General features: G+C 39.3%; 1 protein-coding gene across 1 annotated transcript; it reads left to right on the top strand.

The window, feature by feature from the left end:
* The first annotated feature begins 7,610 nt into the window (after positions 1-7,610).
* Positions 7,611-25,481, top strand: CA4 (carbonic anhydrase 4). Its single transcript, XM_051636054.1, has 8 exons — positions 7,611-8,092; positions 18,061-18,114; positions 18,844-19,014; positions 20,994-21,151; positions 21,873-21,965; positions 22,237-22,300; positions 22,498-22,661; positions 23,731-25,481. Exons 1-8 carry the CDS (start codon positions 8,035-8,037, stop codon positions 23,917-23,919), a joined length of 951 nt encoding a protein of 316 aa, XP_051492014.1. The 5' UTR covers positions 7,611-8,034; the 3' UTR covers positions 23,920-25,481.
* The last annotated feature ends 423 nt before the right edge of the window (positions 25,482-25,904 follow it).

The following is a 25,904-nucleotide window of genomic DNA, read 5'->3' as shown; positions in this document are numbered from 1 at the left end:
GGTGGAAAATCCTACTTTCAAAGGTTACAAAGACCTGCTTTACTCATCCCATATTCCACAAGAGACCATATTACATGAGTGCTGCCACCTTGTTCTCTGGGTGAGAAATGAACCCTGACACACAGCTTCTACTGCCACATCATCGTCATGACATTGGATTAAACTTTAACCACTCGTGTTTTTATATATTTGGGTTACCAACTCAGGGCTCAGCCAATTACTCTGAAGTTGCTAGGATAGCCAAAAGTGGAAAAAATGTTTACTACTATACAGATGATCTGCTTAAAGCAACCTTTATCAAGGGCAAATTCTGGCTAAATATTTTTTAAGATGAATGATCACAACAGTAGTTTAAATGTCTTTATGGATATTCTGCAATGGAATAAATGAAAATTGAGTTTTAATTCATAAATAAATGAAATGGATGAAGGACTAGAGAGTCACAAAATGGAGAGCAGTCATTTTTTTGGTTTTGGAAGGTGGGGATTATGTGATTAATGGACCTCAAAGAAGAATCTGTGTCACTAATCTGGACCCCAGTTCAGTGGCAATGTAAATCCTAATTTCAGATCAGCTCTCGTGACATCACAAAACTTCTAAAGTGCTCAAGGCTGAGCAAGAGACAAGAGAACCTCGTTGCTCAGTGTCTCTTGCTTACAATTACAAACTGATGCAACCAACAGCAGCTGTTTCTCTAAGCATGGTGAGATCCTATCTACAGAACCAATCCCCAAACTTGTAAGCAAAACCATACAATGAACTGCAGCACTTTAAAGAGGATGCAGAAAGGTAAGGGTCTGTCTCCACAGATGTTCTTGTGCTTGGACCCACAGAAATATCTCTGTGCTGAATACTGGAGTACTCAGAAGCTGTCAGAATACACCTGCAATACCTTTGTTACAGGAGATTTTGGTTTTGTTTATTTGAAGTTGATGTGTAACAATATTATATTATCATAGCTTTTCTTTCTCTGTCTTTTTAAAGGGAAATTATTTTTGAGAACTAGATTTAAAATATTTGAGACCTAGGGAAAATGCTCTTTGCCCACACATTCAGTGCTGCCAGACAGCAGAGGGCACTGCTGGAACAAACACCACAGGATACGGGTGGAATATGGAGATTTTCAACACCCGAGCAGTTTAGGTGAGCTGTACCTCAGTGTATCAACATGAACAGCACCGTGAGACTTATTCTACACAAAAGGAGATGTTTTCATTTGCTAAAGCTGAGTGTGGGTCGCCTCTGTGTCACCCCCCATTTTATTCAAAATGCCCACATTCAAGCAGAAATCTCCAGGATGCTCTGGCTGCCACCTGGTATCTATCTGCTACTGAACAGCTTTTGTCTAGCAAAATTATCTAAGTAAAGCCACGCTGCTTACAAAGTCATCCCCACGTATTTTAATTTTTTTTACTCTTATCCTAATAAAGGATTCATTTGCATTAGTAGCAACTTTATACCATGATAGTGCAACAGCAGTTCAGCTAAGTTTATGGGCTTTCAGCATTCAGGGCTGACTTCTCATCAGTACAGCAATAATTCCAGCTCTCAGACAGTAAATCTGTGAACTATATTGTAGCATTTCATAGAATCATAGAATAGAATCATAGAATCTTAGGGGTTGGAAGGGACCTCGAAAGATCATCTAGTCCAACTCCCCCTGCTAGAGCAGGGTCACCTAGAGCACATCACACAAGAACGCATCCAGGTGGGTTTTGAATGTCTCCAGTGAAGGAGACTCCACAACCTCCCTGGGCAGCCTGTTCCAGTGCTCTGTCACATTTACAGCATAAGTATATGCTATATACTAGAAATATTTTAGTCAAAGGACTAATAGTATTTCACATGGCCACAAGGAAATGTAAAGAATTATTTTCTACAAATAACAGCTGAGAATTAATTCATCAAGTCTGCTGATGTATTAATATCTTATAAAATATTATTGTTCAAGTGTCATAGATAAACAATTCTTTGTGCATCCTATAATCCACCTCATGCAGACTTGTCAGCCACACCTTTGGTGCGAGGTTGCTGCTGAACAAGGACTCTACTATTTCTGTCACCTTGTCAGTGCCAGCACCACGACTCAGCAAGTCCTTTTAATGCCAGCCAGTAAGTCAGCAGGTACCTACAGCCCAGCTGAACATCCATCAGGAGCAGTGGAGGACACCAGACCAAGCCACATGCACTCCTAATCTCTCTTGGTTGTATTTCCTGTGGCTCTGTGAAGTGAGTGAGGGACTGAGGGCTGTGATGAACAGTAAGATATTCATAAAGTGAAACAACTCCAAAAATATCCTAGTTACTAATAGAAGTATACCCATGAACTCCAAAGTGCCCTAGATATTCCTGAAAAGTCTGCTTGAAATTTCCCTCATTTGAAAATTCGGTGTTCAAACATGAGACATGAAACAATATGAGATCAGAATGTAATTAAAAAACAATATGAAGTAGTATAACTAGCACTTCACAAAAGCTTTGGAATCTTTTTTCCCCCAATATAATTGCATAAAAGTTTGTGTAACTGTTGCTAGATTAAAGGAGATAATATCATTGTGGAAACTGCTTTTCTAGTGGGCTTCAATACACAGAAAAATCTGGATTTGTAAATTCCAGCCCTCTGGAACAACATTTGAGCTCTGAAAAACAGGTGAGAAGTAATTTTAACTGAAAACACTGTGTGAGACAGAGGGATACTATGTAGCCTAATCTGTACATATCACAATCTCAATTCAAAGGAATTCTTAACACTCCCATATTCCAGGAACTTGACAATCTTGTAGACTCACAACACACCTGAGAGGAAAGAGTGTTATCTACATTTTACAATGGGTAAAGAACAATCACATTATTTGCTTAAGATCACTCAGAAGTCCAGAAAGAGGGGAACTGAGTCTAATCTCTCTCTCAGTCTAATACATTAAACACTGGCTGTACCTCGCTGTTCACAAGCCCTTGATTGATTTTTATCTAGATTTCACCTTCTCCAGCACTTTTTAGTTCTACAATTGTTTTTATATTTCTTTATCTGAATGTCCAAATTACTATTGTTTTGATAGTTGTCTTGCATAAGAAATGGCATTATTTTGTAGAGAATCTCAAAGTTCAATAATAATTATCTGAAAATTAATGCCTGTGGCAAAATCAAGAAACGCTGTAGATGTTGAAGAGAGTGAGAGAGACATGAGAAACTTCAGGCTGAATTTTTGAAGACCATTCATTGCAAGTGGCTGTTGGGGTAAATCTAACTTCACCCAACGGAGCTTGCAGTTTCAGAAATGCCCATAACCTGAAGCTCTCAGACTTCAACAGGAATCACAAGTGCTCAGCAGCTTTCAGAATAACAGACCCCAGCTGTGACACGCCAAAGTTGATTTCAAAACAGGAAATTAACTCCAGGAGCTGAGAGTCTTAGTCCTGTGTAGTAACCCTTGGACAACATACACTTTTACCTTAGCATAATGCAACAGTGATTCTCTATGATGTCCTTTATGCTGGTAATACACCAAGAAACTTGAGTTATGCCTGAAACTACAGGAGAAAAAGCTGCACCCGTGCAATAAAAATAAGAACTCCATAGCACAATTAAGCTACAGATTATTTGGTATTACTTTCAAAGTCGTGTATGTACACTAGGCATAAAAGAAAAAAAAGAGCACTGAAAGATAAGGGATTTTATTGTCCCAGTTTCTTTCCTGGCACATTCTCCTTGAGCTCACATCCAGTTCCTTCTCCCATTTTTGAAACACCAGACTTTGTTGTGAAATGTCATGGTTTGACTTTCTCCTCAGTTGTCCCTTCACTCCAACTATAACACCTTCCCAAGCTGCAGCAGCACACAACCTGAGCCAAAAAAATGGCAGGTGGCATAAAGCTTGGCTAAGTATTGAGGAAGATTAATCCCTGCTTGCCATGACCTTCAGCAAAGCCTTGAGAGCAGAATATCGGTCTGCTCAGCCTTTCAGTAGGCATCATGAGGCTTGCAAATAAGGAACATTCAGGAAAGGGAATAGTACAAAAGAGGAGCCTATTTACCCAATATTTTTTTTTTATTTATGTAGATTAAAGTCTTCCTCTTTGGAGAGGAAGACACAAATGGAATGTATGATCTCCTTCCAAGATTTTTCTGAGATGTTTTCAAAACAGAGGTCTCCACTCCTCCTCCACCCACTCCATTTGAGAAATTTTTGGCTCACAGATTTTGAGTTATCCAGTGTCCCAACTACGCAGTCATGGCACTCACCAGGAACAAAAAGTGAAGACAATCATCAGGTTTGAATGTCTCCAACTGCTGTTTAGCATTATGTCAGCTACAAGCCACAAAATAATGGCAAGGACAGCTTGTTGTAAAAAAATGTCTCACCAAGCCAGTCTCTTTCCTTGTCTATATAGAGCCTAAATATTTCCCAGCCAGAATTGTTATTTTAACTTTTGAGGAGCTCATATTGTGCTGCCTAAAGAAAGACAAACATTGATAAAACCAAGGTTGTATAGTAAATTATTTCAGCCATAATTTATATGTGAAGAAGCCAGAATGTACCTTAGGCCTTTAGACACGAAACACTCCACATAAAGGGCATCTTCCTCCTGAACTAAACAACTCCAGGGGCACAGCAAGAACTCTTGTTACAAGAAAGGAATGGTCAGAAACGTGTGTGCTTCAAAGCCAGGCAAAGCAACTAGAGAGGCTGTAAACACACCGAGGTAAACACACAGCTGAGAGGCACACGTCCTCCAGAGCACATCTTCATAATTCCAGGAAATGTTGAGCTGTTGCTAGTGTTTCATCACTCACCAAATAAAGATTATTCAGCCACATAAAGAACAGGCCTTTACATAAATACTGGGAAAGAAGTTCAGCTTTACTGGTGATGGCATCACATAAGACAGGGTCTAACCCTCAGGTACAGCCTAAAATAGATAGCAAGCAGTTAATGCACCAGAGCTGAGTAAAAGGCCTAAGAAAGAGCTGATGCAAATGCTTCTAGCTATTCCATGGAAATGACTTTGTACTAGAACAAGGTTCACAGTAGAGCAGACTGAGGGAGAATCACAGCCAGTAAACATTTTCATGTGAAAGATGAACACTAAATATTTCTGATTCACCAGCAGAAATTCCAGATTTCCTGTTCAGTGATGAGGGAACCCTAATGAACAAAATTACAACCTACCAACTAAATCAAGAGCACTTAGACTGTTCTCTCACTCTGAAGGTTAGGTTTCCAAAGCACTCAGTCACTAATCATGAAATTAATCTGTGTTGTAAGTCTCTTGCAAGTGCTTCCCTCTTTCACTGCAGGGACAATTCCTCCCAAGTTAGCACATCCATGAACAGGATTTGGACTCAAGTCAGTCTCACCCTCACAAGCCTTGTATCTTTCTTATAAGAGCAACAACTCAGCCTCTCAGCACAAAGAGCTGGGCCACTGCCTTGACTTTGACTGGGACTCATGCATTTGCACCATGGACTCAGAGCCTGCCTGCTCCCATCCCCTCCTGCCGCCGCTGCTGGGACACAGTGGGACTGCAGCCCTTAGCTGGGAGTTCAGGAACAGCTCTGCACTTCCTCTGTCAGCACATGGTAGGATCATTTGTCTCAGACACATCCAAGCTTCATTAGCCAGCACGTCGGCCCCTCCAAACTTCCTGTGAAGCCCTTTTGGTAGCAGCAGGCTAAGGTCAGATCCCACGCATTTCAGAAACCAAGCTGGAGGAAACATCTCTAAATCTTTGCTTCTGGGGTGCTCAAGGCCACAATCTAAGTGTAGTTTTCACTGGTTTTGATATTCCCTCCAGTTCTTACCTATCCTGTAGCTATGGACACAACTGCAATGATTATGTCAGAAAAACAGTCTCTTCAGTGACCGGCAAGAGACTCCCTGCATAACTTTGTCTCTTAGCTTCTCTGACCAAGATCCTCATACATATTTAGGTTCAATATCCAAAGGCCTTAATGTAAAACCCACCTACAACACAATTCCTTACAAAAATATTCCTAGGTGCAAAGATGCCATCAAGAAATTATAACCAAGCACCTGTGAGGTAAGTTTCTTTAGATAAAAAAAAAGTGCAGGTCACATGATGATTGCTCTGCTTATTTAGATTATAGATTTTATAAGGAAAGGGAATGTCTTTCCTTCAGTCTGCCTTCACCTTCTAGCACAAATAAAGACTTAGTTAACATGACTGCAGAGCAATGCTGTCTAATTACCACTTTAATAGCAACAGGCTGGAAGGTATACAAACGGAAAAAAAGGAAAAAAAACACAACAAGAATCCTGAATTTCAATATCAACATTTCTAACCCTCAGATTTTTTGGTCCTAAACAGAGGGTTTCTGGCAGGCTCTTAGCTTTCAGAGAGCTAAACACAGAAAAAAAACAGAGAAAAAAAATTAATCAAAGAGCTTTGGTTTTGCTTCCCCACTGAAGACCATCCCCAGAAGAGAAAAAGAAAAAAGCCCAAGAGTAAAATGTCTGGTAGATGCCCCTGAAGGCTGACCCCACCTGACACCACCCGTTCCCATCCCCGTGTCTCTACGTGCTCAGCATGCACCTTGCTCAGACAGCTCCTCTGAGACTGCCAGACAGGGGAGAGAAAAAATGAAACAAATTCCCTCATTGTTCTTGTCACTGCAGTAACTATTTATCTTAGCACCATGTGCTAGGCAAATCATCATCTGCTCATGCTTTAATCTATCTAATCCAGGGTGGAAAAACACTACCCAGCAAATCTTCATTGTTGAAACGTTATTTATAGCCATCCTTTTTATGAATAAAAGACCTGCTCATAAGCCAGCTGTCAGATTTCCCATTGTTATTACAGGTCCTGATCCTGTGCAAACCTACTACTAACAGCAACATGACCAGACTCTTCACCTAGAAGCCCACTCCTCTTGGTAAAGCCAAGAAGGCTTTGGCTCCTTTTCCTTCTTAATGCAGCCCTTGCTGGGTGACTAGGCTTGCTCAGTGCAGCCAGCACTGCTGCTTCCCTCTGTCCACCCCTTCATGAAGGAGCACTGGGTCAAGGATCCTGCTTTTCTGCTTGCACCCAACCCAGCATTTGTGCTGCACTCCCTTGGACAGAGAGGTGTTTGGGGAAGGGGGAGAAGAAGTTGCACTCCCTTTTTTGTTTTCCTCAGTTGTATCAAAGTGCAGCCCCAAATGAAAAGATGAAAATGTGTCTATAATAGGGACTATGGAGCAAGAAGTATTAGTGCTGCTTTTCTGTACACACCTTTGTTTGTTGAACACAGAGCCTGAACTGCCACCGATTCAGACACATGAAACTAAAACATTCAAATAGGAACACAAAGGGGACACGAAAATAAAAATATCTGTATACATTATACTATAGTATCAGAAGTAGGAAAGTTAAGAAAAACAGTTTAAAAAAGGACAAAAAAAAAGACAAAAGAAAAAAAAAAAAGAGGTGCTCTCAGTTAATTAACTAAGTGCAAAAGCATAAATCAGAAAGGTGCTGGTGTGCCACCTAATAAACATTTCCTGTTACTGCACTCAGATGTCCCATTTTCCAGACTCACAAATCTGCTCCGATCCTGAGTAGCTGTTTGGAGGGTGGCAGGGTAGGGAGGACAGGGATCTGAGGAAGTTTGTTTCATTGAGGTTTTTTCAAACAAATCACTAACCTTAACAGGCAGTAATTGAATGTCTTTTGGTCTGTCAGGAAAAAAAAAAAAGCTACCGGTAAATAAGAATGTAGCATTTTAAGTAATAGGTTACTAAATGGGCATAGGTTGTAAAGTGTCAGTTATTCTCTACAGGCTACTTGCATAGTGCTAGAAAGCCTTACTCCTTTTGCCATTCATTTTGGAGAAATTAATAAACTCAGGCAAATCAGAAGTAGGGTAAATCTGGAGAAATTACAAAGGGGAGGAGTTCACCTTCCTGGCTATGGCTTTCAGGTCTGTCCAGGACTACTTACTCCAGTATAAAACTGGGAGCAGAAATATGATCACATACTAAGAAGTCTAATCAATTCTGGTTTCAACACTGAGCCTATTTAAAATAGATAATGGAATTGCTGTTCCTTGTTCTGTTCTCTCTGCACATTCTCAAGACAGAGGCACTAGGTAAGTCCTTGTCTGCTCTTTCTAACCCCATATACCAAGGTTACTTTATTTATTATTTGCTCTGAGTATCAGTAAAAACAGTACAGACTCTCTAATTCTGCTATATGACAAATGAAGAATGTTCTATTTATTTCTCTGCCTTTTATTATTTGTGGCAAAATATCAAGTATAGACTTTTCTCATGAATGAATGAGTAGGGTTTGTTGTTGGTTTTTTCCACCTTTCGAGATTCTGGTTGCCTTCCTGCTCCAAGAAAAATCAATGAGGTTTGACTTGATCTCTATAGTTAATTAGATTTTTTTAAAAATAAAAAAAATATTTATTTACCTGTAAACTTCTTTAAACTTCAAATAGCTTGTTTTAGTTTTCTACTCATATTGCATTGCTGTTTATGATATAAGCTGAAATCCTTATGGTTGCCTCCTGAGAGAGAAAGAACAATGTGTCTCTGCTGCTTGAGCCCAGCAGATCCATCTATTTTTGCACTCTGTACATAAGTACACTATGCACTTAGGATGACTAGATTAAACAGTGATCTATAATTAGTATTGAAAAATGCAGAAGGTCTTTTCATGCTTCTATTAGATCAGCAATGCTATAACATCGAATAAATTACCTTTCCTATGTAAATATCAGTGCACAGCCTCAAAATTAAAGATAAACACTGCAGTTCTTAACACTAATGAAGGGTCTATTGTTTGCACAAAAATAGACTAGACTGCATTAAGGGGAAAAAAAAGAGATACAATATTATCAGAGGTATCAGAGGGAGGCACTGCACCAAGAGCCTGTTAAAGGGACACAGTTTTAAAGCAGATCAAGACTTTGTTGCCAGGCTTAAAGTAACAGAGGTCTGAGGCGCTCAGAAAGTGCCTTCAGGAGCACATCCTGAGGGACATGGGGGAATTTCCTGCATTTTATTTCTTTATTCTTAATTATTTCTCCATATCCTTGACTCAGTAGCTTGCCTTTTCCAGATTCTTACCTCACAGTTTAAATACCTTCCCTATTTTAGTCCATGTTTTCTAGGTATTCTGTCTCCAGAGCTTCCCACATGCGGTACAGGTGAACAGAAACACAAAGAACCTTTGCTCTTCCAAAGTCTACAGCTCATATTTGCTTGATATTTATTACTGACTGATTAACACTTTGCTAAACTTACTGGTCCATGAAGGGATTTATTACAGCATCTTGAAAGACTATTTAAAAAACTCTAATGGGCTTTATTAGATTAGCCTTAATAATTAGTGCTTTAGCAGATGGGAATAAGATAGGGAATGCATATAATAATTTTTGTTGGTTTTTTTTCCCAGCCATGATTATTTCCTTCTTCCCTGAGCATAGAGGCTTACTAATGCACAAGAAACCTGATCTGCCCCCTTACCTTCTTTTCCAAACCTTTTCCTGAGGGGGAAGCTTCACATTATACTAAGTAAAAGTCTTAACATTTCAAGAAACCTCAACTTTTGAGAACCAGACTAAATTATTTTTTGTTATACCTGGAAGGTATCTTTTCTTCTTATCACTGTTCAGAACTAGCTTGAGTGATATTCACTTATCAGCTCATTGAACATGCCTCATACCTCCACCTGGGCAGTTTTTCTGATCTGGGCAGCCTAATAATTCACCACACTTAGATAGTCAATACAGCTGATTGCTAATCTCTCAAATTGCTTTCAGCCTTGACCTACCTTATTATCACAGCACCTAGTTTTGAATTTTTTTTCTAATAGTCTTTACAGGGCTTTCTAAAGAAGCAAGCTTCATTACCCCCATTCCACAAAAGGGAAACTGAGGCACACTGTTGCAGCCACCTGCTCAGAGATCAAACAGCACCAGGAACAGAAACCATCCCTCTTCAGTCCCTGTCCAGCACCTCCACCACTGACTCAGCTGGGTTCTCAGCATATTCCATGAATAGCTGTGCTGGTGCACTTCAGATGGCTTGCTTGATTCCTTAGGGAGATCAATAACCCTCTGCTACTGCTATTAGACAAGCATATGAGAAGCAAGATGTCTGCAATATTCCAACAGGAATATTCTGAACCTTTTGAGAGAGAGGTTATATTAATGGTAGATTCAGCCTAGTGCCAACCAGAGAACAACAGCTTTAGAGGACAGTAATATACATCCATCTACAGTCTTTGTAATGAGGTTACAGCAAGCTCTGTGTGTTACTGGAAAATAATTTTCATTAAGAGGAATGGAATGAACCCCAGCAAGTTTTAACCTTTTTCTTTATCACAGACCAGGACTCAGCCATGTGAAGGCATTCCCCCACAGTCCATGCTCTAGTGCTCCAAAAGATTGATGCATGATAGAACATGATTCCTCTAATTGTCTATATTTCTACTTACATACTTTTAACTTTCACAAACATAACATTTACATAACCATGCTGGCACTGACGTTGTCAGCACTAACTCTCAGTCTGATATTTCCTCAGTCTATTCAAATACACCTGATATCTCTATTAGCATAAAAAGAGATGCTTTAACTTCTTCCTGCTCCACCTCTTAACGTTATAGACTGCACACATACTTGTATTTCAAACCTGCTACTGTTTCAGCACAGATGATAAAGCTAGAAAATTCTATGCTGCCTGAAGCCTGCTTGAGCAGTTTATGTAGCTATACAGAGAGGGGAGAGCACAGGGCACTATCAGTGGGCATCTTTTGCTCACAGTGCACACTCAGCAACCTGATGAATTTGAGCTCTAGTTTCTTCTTGCACACAGTGATTCTGACAATGATGGTATACATTGATACATAAGGATGATGGCAGGATGACTCAGATAAGCTTTTAAATCTATTTTGGCAGCTGGAACGATTACAAAGAAGAAAGAGAAGGAAGCCCTAAGCAATGTATCCTGAAAAAAGACCATAACTTGAGATCAAATGTCTCTTTGTACTGCGATAGTTGAGGTAACTACTTTGAGATAGTGTCAGTGATAGCTTGTCAGTTATATTTAATCATGTGCTGAATTAGGTTGGGTGGAGAGAGGGAAATTCAGGTATGCCATATTTCCTAAGATACCTATGGATAATTGCCTAAAGCAGCTACGGCTTATTGCTTTTTCTATGTATTCTAGGTCTTCTATTGCAGTTATTACTCTTCTTTCTTAGACAAATGAAAATGCAACTTTTCATCCCCCAGTGTATGACTGATAGGCTGTGAGGGTCTCAAACAGAAAGATTTTTTCCTAGGCTGATACGTTCAAGGGCATCACAGCTCCGAGTTCAGAAATCCTCATTCACTAGTTTGCAGCCTGTTTCTGGTGAGCTGCAAAGAGTGGGCAATTTTCCATGTATATAGTGGACCCAATCACATTATTGATGCTTCATTTAAGGATCAGCCTGGCCCGCTGAGTACACTACGTTGTCATCAATTTGTATTAACTCACTGTTTAGCTGACCTCATGCAGAACTGCAGTGTACTGCATCACCTTGTCCTTCTCCAGCATTCAAGCCAGGGTGCTTTTCTGCTGCTCAGCTCAGGGGGAAGGACAGGAGCGTGGTAGAGGGCCATGCATAAGAGCTATACATAGGTGACAAGTGACATTACTTCAGCTTTAGAATTACTCTCCTTTCTCCTTTAGCAAAAGGTATCAGCATAAGAATTGGCATATTCCTTATATGCTGTAAGTTGTGCACTGCAACACTTCAGAAAACTGGAGCCATGGCTTCTCCTAGCCCTTATATTTAGATTTTGAAGACTGGAAGCAGAAAGGTGGTTTCAGATACAGGTGCTGCTGTGAAGCACCTTGCTCTCAGCTGTCCAAATAACCAGCACAATCCTTCAGGTCTTCAAGCCGTGCTGCAAGGTCCAGTTTCTCAGCTGAGCTTCTGTCTCCATGCAAATAGGCTTTTTTTCCCCTCTGTCGGGCATTGTAGGAGATGCAGAATGTATCTAATGGCCTGTTATTTAGATTTTTAGTCACATTTCTAGCCATAGGATCAGTCATCTTAAGCCCAGCACAAAAGACTACAAAAGAACAGTATAGCCACAAAGTAATTTGTTTGAATTACATTTTAACAATACTCAAAAGAGGATTTCTGAATTTTATTTTACACTGCCTCTGTGGTAAACAAAGCAAAGCAAAATAGCCCACAGAAGCAAATCACCTTAGCCCTGGATACTAATTTTTTTGTTAAAGGGCAACTTCCTTCTTTGATACAGCAAGTTTATAAGGACACATATATATGACAGAGGCTACAGCAGTATCACAGGTCACAACTAAAAACATTTTCCTCACTCTCTGCCACAAAGGAAGTAGTTTGCAAGTGTTTATAGGGCATATCTAGAATTCTCCAATCTCTTCAGATTTTTCCTTTAGTTTATATGTATTACAAAGACCTCATTGAGCATGTGGTTTATATAGACATGTGCTAGCTACAAACATTGTGCTCAAATCAGGTGTGGTTACTTGTAATGCTTCACTACTACAATAAAGTTTATTTTCAAGATTAACTCCCCATAATATCTTGGAATATACATACATATAAATGTATATCATTATAAAAAATTAAAATGCATAGATAATAGTGAACAGAAGAGACATGAATGACCACAAACATTTGTTTTTACATGGTTAGAGATACACATATTAACAAGTAAACATTTGGAACTGATTTTGCCTGTCAAAGTAGTTGATAAGGACTTTTCTGAGGATGTGTAATACTTAAGAATGTATAAACAGACTTACGTATATCTGCTCAGTTTGTGTTCAGCAATCTCATTAATTAGAAAGACAGACTCAGGTTCCACTTGCTTTGGAGTTGCTTTGTCTTTTGTACTAAAAATAATAAGTTTCACAAAGCAAACTAAAAATAGCATGAGCCCAACATAAACCAAAACTAAAAATACACCACATGCAAAACTTTTGCTTTTGCCATTTTCACAGAAAAGGGCAGCCTTCACTGTGTTGCAAACTGCGGGTTACAATAGATTTTAGGGAAGGATTTGAAACTGCTGGACAATAAGAGCAGGAAAGGGAACAGTGACATCCAGGGCAGCCTGGGCTTTCTGAAAAGCAGCAGTGCTGTGGGAGCACTATCAGCTGTGTGTGTCTCAGAAAACAAGGATTTGTCAGCCAGGACATGGCTGAAAGAGGGTGAGGAGATCTAAAGGGACAAACAAAGGAGTCAGTCAGTGAAAGAGGGAGAGGAGATTCTAACTGAAAAGCAACAGAGGATATTCTGTCTCAGTACTTCAGGCTGTTTGATAGTGGCATGGAGGTAATTCACACTTCACAAAATTAAATATAGTCAATAAAAATAGCTAACTCTCAACATATAAAACTAATAGATTTCCAACCACTTTACCCAGCAGGACAAAACCTGTTTTAGTAACCCTTTTGTGCAGATGGACAAACTGACAGGGCAATTTCCAGCTAGCCTGAGCACCACCTGTCTCAGGGCACTGAGTCAGAGGAGACAGAGGCTTCTGAGCAGCTGCCCAGCAGGTCCAAGTAGGGCAGTAACCAAGGAACAAGTAGAACAAAGTAGATTTAGGAACTTTTATGGAATTCAGGCAATCTGACCATGTTCCAAAGAGCTTAAGGGTCTTTTCCTAGATCACACAATACCACATTGGCAAACCGTGAACACCCTGGCTTCCAGCCAGAAGCACTGTCCTCTGTCCAGCTGCACAAGTGAACAGAAGAGGGAGTTCTCAACTGAAGGAATTTTTTGCCTCAAGTTTCCAAGCTAGGCTTGATAGCTAAAACAATTGAAAACATTTACAATAAAATGAAAACAATACATAATTGTATTGTTTTCCAGCTATTCTGGTGCCAAGAAACAGCTTTGCTCAGGAAACCAGTTGTAAATTTGACAAGGAAGAAACAGAGATAAGTAGGACTGCTTACTTGCCAAGAGAGACTCCCTAAAGTTAACTGTCTTGAACTTTGTGAAGGAAGAGGAGGCCTTCAGCCCAGTTCAGTTGTATTCTAAATTAAAACCCAGTAAAGTCAGGGTGACACCTATGATATGGAGCATTGCCTCTTAAATCAAGCATTCATAATACAAGAGCCAGATACAGTTAATTATACAGGAATTCTAAATCTAGGAGTACCTGTACACTGGATGTGCATGTATACTGAATTATATCAGTTCTGATGGTGTTAACAACAAATGCTAATTAGGCAAACAGATTTTGGGAATCCTGGCTGGTGTCTAACACTATCCTGAGCAAGTGTGGACGCTCATGTGTAAGCTCATGGCTTAACTCACATGTACCAGCAAGGTATGGGAGTAAGCTACAAAACCCTCCAGGGCAGCTCATTGCACAGCAAAGGTTTCAACACCTCAACTACAAAAACAAATAAACCCACCTCCCAGACACCTGCATTTTCCTGGACAATAAACTGAGCTGAGGTTCGATGGAAAGAGTAATCAGGTGAGAGGGCTGCAGGACAGGGTCTGGTACGTACTGAGTCCCTGTAAGAAAGGGGGTTCAGAGAAAGAGAGACTAAAGGTTTTGAAGTGGAAATGATGGAAAGGGCACATTGTCAAGAGATTGGACAAAGGATGGATGAAGCAGGAACAGGAATTAGAGATTATGAAGGAACTATTTGAATGCTGTAAACACCGGGGAGGGAGAAGAATTGTTTAGGGTGGTTCAGTGATATTTCTAGGAGTGATGGGACACAGATAAGCAAGTGGAAAATGTAAGCTATTAAACAGGAAACATTTCCTGACGGTGAAGGCTAATAGACTGTGCAAAAGTCTCCTAAGGGAAGTGGCAGGAGCTGCTCAGACAATTAAAACTAGGCTACACGACATACCTTAGGGCACAATCATGCCAGAGACCACAGACAACTGACTGGATGTGACAAGTATCTTTCCTTCTCACTTCAGAAATAAAACCATAAAGCCAAGGGGAAAAAAGGACCATTGTAAATGCAAAGTCCTTTTATGCAGGGATTAATCACATCTGACTCAAATAAAATCCAAATGCAAATTTTGTGACGCAGGATATGGCAGTTTGGTTCCTCCTGAGCAGTATCTACACAAAAGATTCTATTCTCTAATGTTACATTAAAACCAAGTAAAAAAAACCCTTATTCACAATAAACATTAATTCATTGTTTGCTCAGACATTCTGCAATATTTAATTAACTAGGTGTAAGATTTAAGAGCTTTAAAGACCTTTTTCTTTGGAATTGCTGAATCTATATCCTGTTGTACTTCACAGATGCCATCCAACTTTCTAAGCCAAAACTGTGATAAATACTTGATATAAAAACACTAATTCTTTGTTAGTTTGAAGACATTAGGAATTCTGCAGAAAGCTTGCAAAAATTAAACACTAATTATTCAGTGTTCATTGCATTAAAACAAAAAAAGGGAAGAATACTGGGTGCTGGGTGTAAAGTGGCAGTAGCCACCTCAGGGATAGATTTTTTTTCATGCATTTTTTCACTTTTTTTCACTTTTCCTGTGCTCATGCATGAATCTACTAAGATGTGACTGAAACACACAAGCTTATTTGAGACAACCTGACAAACACCTGTCCGCTGGTAAAAAGTCAGTGGTTGCTTTGAGTAGGGCTGGACTCAGACTCAGCAGTGAAAGGCTCCATAGCCCACTCCCGTTTCACTCCTCTGACACAGAGATGCTGTATCAGCACCACTGACAATATGATTTGATTATATTTACCTTCCCTCAGTGTTTCCTGTGGGTGTCCCTGATTTTCCTGGTTTTACCGTCACGGTCTAAAAGGTCCACAGCCTTGCACCCAATGAACAATGAACCTGCTGCACTGACTCCTAATTGTGAATCATATTGACCATAAAATTTGATTTGCATTACAGTAATGCTTTGATGTCTAAGTTATGATCACATTCCCATTGTGCAAGGCACTATACAAACGCAGAACAGGAGAACTTGTTCCAAGAATTTACTGTAAACAGAACCTAATACCTCACTGACCTTGATTTCTCAGCTGACAACTTTCCTCTCTGGTTTAACTCATGCCCCAAAGAGTTTGAGACCAAATCTTTGCAGGCAACTATCCTTTCAAGCTACATAGATACTCCCATCTTTAAACATAATAGGTTATTCCTATTATGTAGCATTTTTTCTCCTGAAGGCTCTTGCACATAGAACTTGCAAAGATTGCTCCCAGTCACAGGGTGCTGGTGCAGCAGTTAAAGCAAATCCTGACCACTGGACTACAGCAGCTGCCAAAATATGCTTGCAGTCATTCATCCATGCAAACATTAACACATCTGAAACATAACCAAGCATTGTGAAATTGGCTTACCTGGTATTTGCGATGCATTTATTGATTGAAGTATTGATCAAGGCACTTGGTGACATTCTGTGCTTGGAACTTCTGGTTCTGTTTCCCAGTGGAGAGGAGAAATTGCTCAGCGCTGCTGGAGGGCTGGTGCCTTGTGTACACAGGCCTGAAAAAATGCAACAATCAGTTTTAGAAATGGCAGGTCCTAAAGCCAAGGTTTTTATATGTTTAGAAGTGTGTAAAAATATAAAACCTTCTTTAAACCAATTTTTGATAATAACAAATCAGATGTACAAACTCCTACAGCTCTTGCCGCACAAATGTAGCCATATTGTTTATTTTTCATCTCACTATTACTAAGCATTTGCTAAACTAGAAAGGGAGTCAACATTATTTATAGTTTTCAGCAGAAATTTAACTTCTGAGAGAGATTAACACTGTAATTTTTACAAGATTATATTAATTGCTGCAAGCTCACCCAAATCTCCTCTGTTACAGCTAGCCACATTTTATACCAAGGTTCTATTTATAACTTCTAAATACTTAATAGTTGGATGGTATGGCTAGGTTACTGATACGAAGATAAAGGTGTTAAAAGCAATTATGAACCGTTCAGCAGATGTGTTATAAAAGGGTAAAAATTATGGTAATTAGCAATCTAATGACAGGATTCCTCCATAATAATTCCTTAAAAATAGGTTAGCCATTTATTAAGATGTCTATAATTTATTGTTTGCCTAATCATAGGGAAACAGAAACTATTAATCATTATCATAAGAGGCTTTAATTGTTATTGATTAAATACCCAATGAGTTAACTCCTGTTAAAGGTATAAACTGCCATTGAAGCATGCTGCAATAAACAAAACAGTCCTTACTTCTCTGACTAGATCAACACACACTTAAAGTAAAAAAGAATAAAAAAAATAAATTCCTCTGAATGTCATATTTCTTCTGGCAATGAAAAAGTAAGATTAAGGTGTTTTACTGAAAAATTCTGCAACCATCTGTGTGGGATCACAACTGGGTTAGAATTAGGATTCTTCATGTCTTTGGAAATGAGATCCTTCATTTCTAAAAATTCCTTACTGCACCAAGTATTCTTTTAAACAGTTCCTGGAAAACGGTGAGATAAGTTATCTTGCATAAGTGAATTTTCAAGTATATGAAAAGATGTAAAGTACAGAACTGATAAAAGGAAATTTGTTTTAGCACTACGTATATTCAGATGTGGAACTTCTGTCTCAAGAAGTTGCTGAAGCTAAGGTTTCCAAACCAAATTATTTAGAACTGCAGCCCATCCAGAGTGCTAGTATTTCCTGCTAGCACAGTTTTTTGGAGGGAACATTAACAGGTGCAAACTGTTCATTAAAGACCAGGAGGAGATCTAGAGAGACAGAGTTGCCTACTGCAGGATTTTTATGCTCTCTTTGGAATGATTTGATATTAGAACCCAGCTAGACTTGCTGGATGGTGTGCTCCATACTGCCAAGAAATATTTAGCAACTTCTTTACAGTTGAAGCACTGACTTCTTACCAGCAACTATTATTTAAGAAATTAAAACATCTTTAATAAAATTGGGCAAACAAAACCAGTAAGTTGTCAAAACTGTGTGCCCAGTTATGACAATCTGAGGATCTCAAGTTGTGAATCCATTTCCCAGCTGCTTTTTGGGGGGAACAATTTGTAAATCATCTGATTTTTTTGGATTTTTTTTTCAGTTGGAGGCCACTGGTGCTATCAGTCACAGAAGTATGAACATCCACACTGTGAAGGTACTGCTAAACAGTTTATTTTTCCAGTCACATTAGTGTTTGGACTGATCTGTTTTGCAAATGAAGTCTAGATAGAAATAGTGCAAAAATTCCCACAGCTTAGCATTTAATGGAGCACAGTCATGTTATATGTAAGTGCTAACCAGGATACCTAAAGATTTTGAATATATCAGGATCTGTGTAAACTATGCATTTTGTTTCAACCAAGGATAATGATGCAAGTATCTTTTAAGTGTGCTCCAGAGGTAATCAGCCCAGCAAGCTGGATACAGGAAGCTATTTAAATTCTTGAGGACAGTTATAAAAAATTCTAATGTTCTACCTATAACCCTAACTTTTATTTCACCAGCAACATCCACCCCAGCTGCCAGTACACCGCTGTGTACTTCCCAGCCCTCCCTGGAACTGACTGTGCTGGGAACAGCATTTCACTCCCCCCATTTGTTGTAGTTTCCAAGTTTCTACAGTTTAGCCAATATTTTAGTCATTTACATAGGTATATTTTCCAATTAATCTTAACAGAACATTGTTGACACATGTTCATATTTTTAAAAATACAAAAACTGAGATGCTAAGGAAGTTCTTGTATTAAATTTCAACATCCAAAGACCCTTTCTTCAAAGATGTCTCCATTTTCCCAAGCAAGAATATATTGACTGGTGGGTGGTTTGGCTTTATCAAGGACTTGCAGACAACAGAAAAAAAAATATTTTCTTAATCCTAAAATAGATCCTCGACACTGGTATCTAACAGAAGCCTCTTGCCAAGGAAACAAACAGTCACCTATCAATATTGTCACCAAAAATGCCATTTACGACAAGAGCCTTAAGCCACTGAGTTTTGAAGGGTACGATGTGAAGGGGTCTTCAAAATGGAACATAGAAAATAATGGACATACAGGCAAGTACTGTCAAATTATTACTCTTGTCATGGAGCTTGTGCCTTCACTTGGAACCATCCATTCACTTCTTCCATGGCCTGGGCAAGGTATTAGATATCACTACTCATACTTAAAAGCACGGAAACAAATATAAGATAGCACCCTTATTTTTCAGAAGTCAAACATTCAGAACACCTTCTGAGCCAAGACTTTCTGGGAACTTTGAGGGAATTATATAGTTTTTGCATTCTGGAGACTGTCCTTGAGTATCTCAGCAGAGATTGGTTCTGTGCATGTGCCAAATCAGAGCTCAAGAGCTCTAGGGAACCTCTGAGTCAAACAACAGGACTGGGAGGTGGGTGAGCACAGGGGCTTGGGGCAGCAGTTTTGGCAGAGGTACCTAATTTCTTCTGAATGCTCCTACTCCCTTCACTTCTGGGCTTGCCCTTTCTGATCCTTGCCTCTGCACAAAGAAGAATTCTGCTGAAGAACTATAATCCGGGAAATTATTTTAACTTTAAAAATAAATATATGTTGCTCTTTTAAAAAAAATATATAGCTGTTCTTAAAATCTTAGAGGGATTATTTTAACTGCCAAATACCTAAAACGGCAAGTTGCACGAGACAAATATTTTCCTAAGTTAAAATGGAAAGGTAGGAAGGCAGACAGTTGGGTAGATTTTCACAGCCAGAGATTATAGTTCACAGCATCAGCATTGGGACAGATGACAAGAAAAAGATGCTTTGACTTTTCACTAGTATATGGGTTAGTGACTCTCCCATTACAGGATGATATTCAAGAATCTCCACATTGCAGTCACTGTTCATAGAAATATCTTTTACACAAAAAGTAATATTCCTAAGGATTGGTCAGAACTCTCATCTTTCCCAGCCACACAAAAGGATTAGTTTTTTGATCTGGGTATTTAAAATGTCTTCCTTCTGAGGGCAACCAACTCCTGTGCTACAATGTCTGGAACAATTGAATTGTTATTGCTTAAATTACAGCTGCAATTTGAAGCTCTATGTGAGATTAGACTACCATTATGTTTGATGATGTGCAGATAGCAAAGGTCAGTATCTCAAAGGTCCACAATCTAGATAAATGAAACCAACAAAGATATGCTGCTCATCCATTTACAGAGAAAAAAGCAAAGTAAGTGACTCATGCAAGCTTCCAGAATCCAGAACAGAAACGAAATCTCTGGGGCTTCAATCCAGGTCAAAACAATCTTTCATATGAAAAGAGAAATATTGTGCTTAATGTAGAGGTCTTAATAAGTAAACTTTATAAATATATCCTAAATGTCCCAAGCACAGGCAGTGATGGTGATTTATAGCTAGAAAAATACCTCCCATGAAAATTTTGGTTTGCTGTTAACAACAGATCAAGCATCCTGTTAAATAGATAAAACTACTAGAATGCTTGGGTTTAAGTTGCAACACTACTCTAAATTAAAACAGAGTATCTTTAAATCCTGCCTAAAAAAATGTTACAGGGCAGACAATAGGAGATAAAAATTATGCTTAAGAAAACAGTGAACAAGTTTACTTTTAAGAATACTTTCCCTTTACAAAGATAATCAAGTATAATAAAATATATGTTATTTATTATTATTTGTTCAGCTGAAGTAATGGGTGGCTCAGCTCTCCAGCAAATGAGGCTCTACACAAGTCTTTCAAGTTCTCAGAGCAATTCCTAGGCAGAACTGGGAAGAGAATTCCAAGTTTTGTGCCACAGAGGGATGCCCAAATACTGTTGCATATCACTGCAAAGTGAGCTACAGCATTTCTCCCTTTCACCTCAAATTAATCTCAGCTAGTATCTTGTGGGAGTTCAGCTTCTGCAGAGTTGAACTTCTGGACCCGTTGGTACGAAAAACCAAGCCAGAACTTTTAAGATAATGTGAACCTCAAGCACACACATCTCTCTACTCTCACGTACTATTAATGTATGATCTGATTTTTTTTTTTTAAACAACTTATTTGTTTTTCCTAGTTAAAGTTACATTGAGCACATTCCCTAAAATTGGAGGTGGAGGTCTGGGAAGAAAATACAAGGCAATAGAATTTCACTTGCACTGGGGAACCGAAGGTGTGTCGCAGTACCTTCCCGGGTCAGAGCACAGCATAGATGGAGAAAAACAAGCCATGGAGGTGGGTGAGACTACTTGTGGATCATGGCTTTTACTTAAGAACTCTGGCTTTTTAATGTATTGTTGCACAAAAACTATTGGCTTGCTCTCATATGAAACCCTGACAGTAGAAAAAAAAAGAAGCAAGGACACTTTGCTCACTAACTGGAACATGCAGGAAAACACACTAGTTTTGCATTGCAAAGGCACAGGACAGATAATAAATCTGGAGTTATCTAGACTTTTGGCAAGAGAAACATTTCAAAGCCTACACAGTCTGATTACACTCTCACGCTACTTATTCGTATTATGTATTCATTTCTGCGCCTGCAACCATTAATCAACCTATGCAACCAGAAAAAAAAATACTCTCTTCAAGGCAAGACAAATCATCAGTGCTGAAACACACAGAGCCATGAAGGGAAACCCCTTCCCTTACAAACCATGACGTAAAAATCTGCCTGCCCTACCACACAGACTGAAAATGGAGGGCTGCAGCAGTCAACAGAGTGCTTCACGTTCCGGGGAGATGTTTGAAATGATACTTGGTTTTGATTAATAAGTTTTCAAATTGTAGCCATGTATTGCATAGTTCCTGCCCCAGGTCAAGGGCCTCCTGCTGTCTGTCCCCACCCTGAGAGCCCCACTGCAGAGTCAGTGCAGAGCAGCTGCCAGGCTGCACTTACTGCAACAAACTGTCCAGGAAAATGAACAAATAATTGGCCTTGACTATTGTGTTACAGCTTCACATCGTGCACATAAGAGAAGATGTTTCAGATGTAACAGAAGCAAAGAAAAATGCAGATGGTGTAGCTGTGTTAGCATTCTTTATAAAGGTAGGTAGCCAAATTTTTAATTGTCCATCTCAAATCTACCCACAATTTGGCTGAGTGATTGACTCTGTTAATGTTACAGCAGTCTAAGACCTAAGTCTCCCTATCCCCTGCAGGCTATTCAGCTCCTCCATTTAGTTCCTTTATCTTTTTCTATATTCTTCTTGGTGTTTTCTTTTAGCCTTGGGAGCCTTTTTTGGTTTGTTCACAATTAATTAAAAAAACCTAGTTGTTGAGAAGTGCATTATTTGGAATAAAAATATTTCCATTTCAGGTTAAAGAAGAAAATAAAAATTTTGCAACTCTAATAAATGAATTAGAGAATATTAAATACAAAGGTAAGACATTTGTATTGGTCAATCCTTAACATGTATTTATTTTGGACACATAGACTATCAAGCAGTTCATGGTCCAATCCTGTTCTAATTGTAGTAGGGATTGATACTTGAAATTCAAAGTAAAAGGATAAAAATGAGTTTTTCAAGCACTCAGAGCCACACTTGTAACAAGTGATATTTCCATGTGGTTTTTCTAGGGCAAACAGCACAGATGGAGGCTTTGCCACTGAGTTCTCTGCTCCCACCTGAGGAAGAGCTGGGGAGGTACTATCGGTATGAGGGCTCCCTCACCACTCCTGACTGCCATGAGGGTGTTATCTGGACAGTATTTGAGAGGCCAATTGAACTCAGCATTGTTCAGGTGAGTCGCAGAGGGATACCCTGGAAGGTCTGCTTACAGTTATTTTGTCCCTCTGCCTGCTCACTCCCACAGTTTAACACAGATTTGTCAGCTTCTCCACTGCTGTGTTCCTATGACACACACACACGCTCTTGGCATTAGCCTAAACATAGTCCCTGGTGCCAGTTTTTCAACCCTATTAAATCACCTCTCAGAAAAAGGCAGGAAAGGGGAAGGAAGGGGAAATGACGATGTGAAAAGAAAGCCAAAAGATCCCACAGGTAAACACCTAGCTCAGCACTTCGTCAGCAGCACTTCCACTGCTGTCATCTGCTCACCCCCAAATTTCACTGCTTTTCTCCTGTTATCATGTCACAACACCAGAAGAAATTCCTTCAAAACAAAAACTTTTGAGTTCACCAGCATTACCTTTAAACAACCCATTTTTGTCCTGTAGAGAGGAACAGGACGCTGAATAATGACTGCCTCAAAAATACAGCTTGTTCAACTGACAGAGTACCTTATTTAAAAATTGAGATGTTCTGGAATGGTCTCTCAGCAATATTACCAGCCAGCACAGCCTGGCCCAGAGCCAGCGTCTGCATTTTAATTCTCTACCTGCAGTTTACTCATCACCACTTCAGTCACAGGGAAATGCTCAGCCACACACAAGTGCACAGCACAGTGCACGAGGGTGGGGGGCATCTGCTTGCTCTGGGTCAGCTTCTTGCAGAGGCAAGTTCAAAACTTGGAGCAAAGAAATAAATCCTAGTCCTCTTACTTTGTGTCACACTGACATGATGGACAAAGACAGGACTGTGTGCGTCAAGAGGACTGGTGTAACCAGGTCCTTCAGCTGGACAAAGCATTTTGGCTCATGCAGAAAGGAAGTCCTCATGATTTCCAAGGCACAAGAAATCATCTGTTGGTGACCTCTGGCAGAAGCCTCCATCACATTATTTCCTGCAAGGCTTAATTCATCCATACAGTTCAAAACAATGCCACAGATGCAGGCACTCCACACATATAATGTGATTTCCAAGGTCCCATAGAAAAAGGATTTAACAATTTTTTTCTTTGATGTCTACAGATTTCTCAGTTTTCAACAGTCCACTTTGAAGGGAAGAACTCAACCTCCATGGCTGAAAATTTCCGGCCTGCTCAGTTTCTGAATGAACGAAAGGTGTACTGGTCCAGTGCCAGCATCCTCCTGCCTCCTGCTAAAGTTTTAATGTTGGTCCTGATGCTTACGTACATCCTGAGTTCTCTTTTCCAGTGAATGCTTCTCACCTCATTCAAGGCTCTGGGCCTTTCGAAGGTTTTGTGTTGTTGCTGTTGTTGGCTCTTTGTATCAAGTAGTCTCTCTAACTACCAACTCACGAATCATATCTCAATAGAGAATTTAACCTTGTCCTCCTCCAAATACTAACCAAGGACTTCTGTTGCTGCTCTTATATAAAATGAAACCCATTGCACTAAATCACAAGAATTCAAAGGAACTGTAAGATAAAGCTATGAAGATTCAGATTTTTAAAAAAAACAAAAAGCAACACTTAAAACATTAGGATGGATTATCTGCAAGCCTGTAGTTTTAACACTGGAAGGACAATCTAGAAGCTATACAGAGGACAATCAAGATCAATCTGTTCTTAAGTGCCTATAAAGGGTTTTGTTTGGAGCATGTTTACATTCAACAGTGCAAATCAGGAAGACAGTAACCGGTGAAGTAGTTCTTATCATCCCAACATTGTCCTACATGAAGGTACAGCACAGAGCAAAGAAAAAATGCTCACACACAACTGAGTAACATCTGGGTCATCCTATCTAGTTGAGGATATGTGACAAATTTCATCTCTACTAACACAATTTTCCCTTCTTCTTCCTTCAGAATATCTAAAGTTAAATTTTAGATAAGGATACTGGATTTGTTTCATCTCATCTACTGATTCTGGATTTCAGGTTTCTCTATTAAGCTATTTATTCATCCTAGTATGGAATCCTACTCTGGGATGCCCATGGCTGATATGATGTGCTAGAACAAAAAAGGGAAGCTCAACCACATGTACCAGTTGCACATCTGTGGAAATTCCCTCTCTTTGGAGGGCTGCATTTGAAGCATGAGACTTTGATGATCCTTTACAGTTTTCATTTACCTAATAAAATGGGACAGCTCAAGAAATGGCTCTTTCCAGTATCACATTTTAGAAGTTTTAAAATGTCACTTTGAACATTTCCTTTTTTTGGTGTGTATAACATATCTGCAATATTCACATAGGGTTAAGATTCATAGTTTTTCCAAGAAGATGGTGATTTAAACCGTTTTCTTCAGATCTCACCCAATTATTTATCAAAAAGCTCAATATATTGGGAAATGGGATTTCCTTATTCCAGTTCTCCCTCTGAAGACAGACACAATAGTTTTCTTCAGCTATTGCCATATAATATGTTACAGCTTCTTTTAGAATTGTAGACTTTGGCCACGCCAAAATAGCATTTCATATTAGTAGACTTGTATTTTTTTCTTTAGGGCAATGTTTGCAGAGATGACTTTATGCTACAGCTATAAGGCCATTTTCAGGAAAATAATGGCAGTGGGACTAACCACAGCTCTCCAAAGGAGAAAAAGCAGGGTGAAAAGTTATTTTCATATTTAACAATCAATAATATAAGCTTAAAAACAAACAAAACCACAAAAAACCCAAAAAAACCCCAACACATAAGAAGGCTAATTCACCTTTTTAAGTTTAGAGGAATGATTAAGACTTGAACTGTATTTTTAGATAACTGAAAACCTTTTGAGAAGGAAACATAAATGAAAGATTAAAGTTGAACAGAGACCTATATTTTCATTGCCTTGAGTTTTTATTACTTTCGTCCTTGCTGAAGGGGAATCCAGACAACACTCATTCAGAAAAGGAATGTGACTTTTCTCCCCCTATTTTCTTCATAATGTTTAGGGTTGGGTTTGCTTTTTTTTTTTTTTTTTTTTGGGGTGGGGGGACAACAAGGGGGGGTGTGTGTGTGGAAGGGAGGGAGTTGCAGTACATTGGGATGTTTCTGATGTCAATAGCCCTCTGGAGGTTTTACTTCACTCACATGGGTCATCAGGGTATTATCTGCACACAGCAAAATTGCTTTGAGTACAGCATCTTGCTCAGCAGAGCTGGTGCACACACCCAGCTAGAGGACAGGCAGATTTCTTACCATGAAGGAAAGGGTTCCATGGATTTACCCAATATTCTGTACTAGTTAGTTAACCAGAAT

Source organism: Apus apus, chromosome 18 (assembly GCF_020740795.1).
Source record: "Apus apus isolate bApuApu2 chromosome 18, bApuApu2.pri.cur, whole genome shotgun sequence".
NCBI classification, from domain to species: domain Eukaryota; kingdom Metazoa; phylum Chordata; class Aves; order Apodiformes; family Apodidae; genus Apus; species Apus apus.
Note: the sequence above shows the minus strand (reverse complement) of the source record. Positions and strands in the feature narration are given on the sequence as shown.

What these genes read in the sequence shown, in the direction of transcription:
- CA4 (XM_051636054.1), top strand. Translation starts at nt 8,035, where the DNA reads ATGGAATTGCTGTTCCTTGTTCTGTTCTCTCTGCACATTCTCAAGACA. An exon ending in AGAAAATAATGGACATACAG is followed by an intron (nt 19,015 to 20,993) that starts GCAAGTACTGTC and finishes TGTTTTTCCTAG; the next exon opens with TTAAAGTTACATTGAGCACA. An exon ending in AGAGAATATTAAATACAAAG is followed by an intron (nt 22,301 to 22,497) that starts GTAAGACATTTG and finishes TGGTTTTTCTAG; the next exon opens with GGCAAACAGCACAGATGGAG.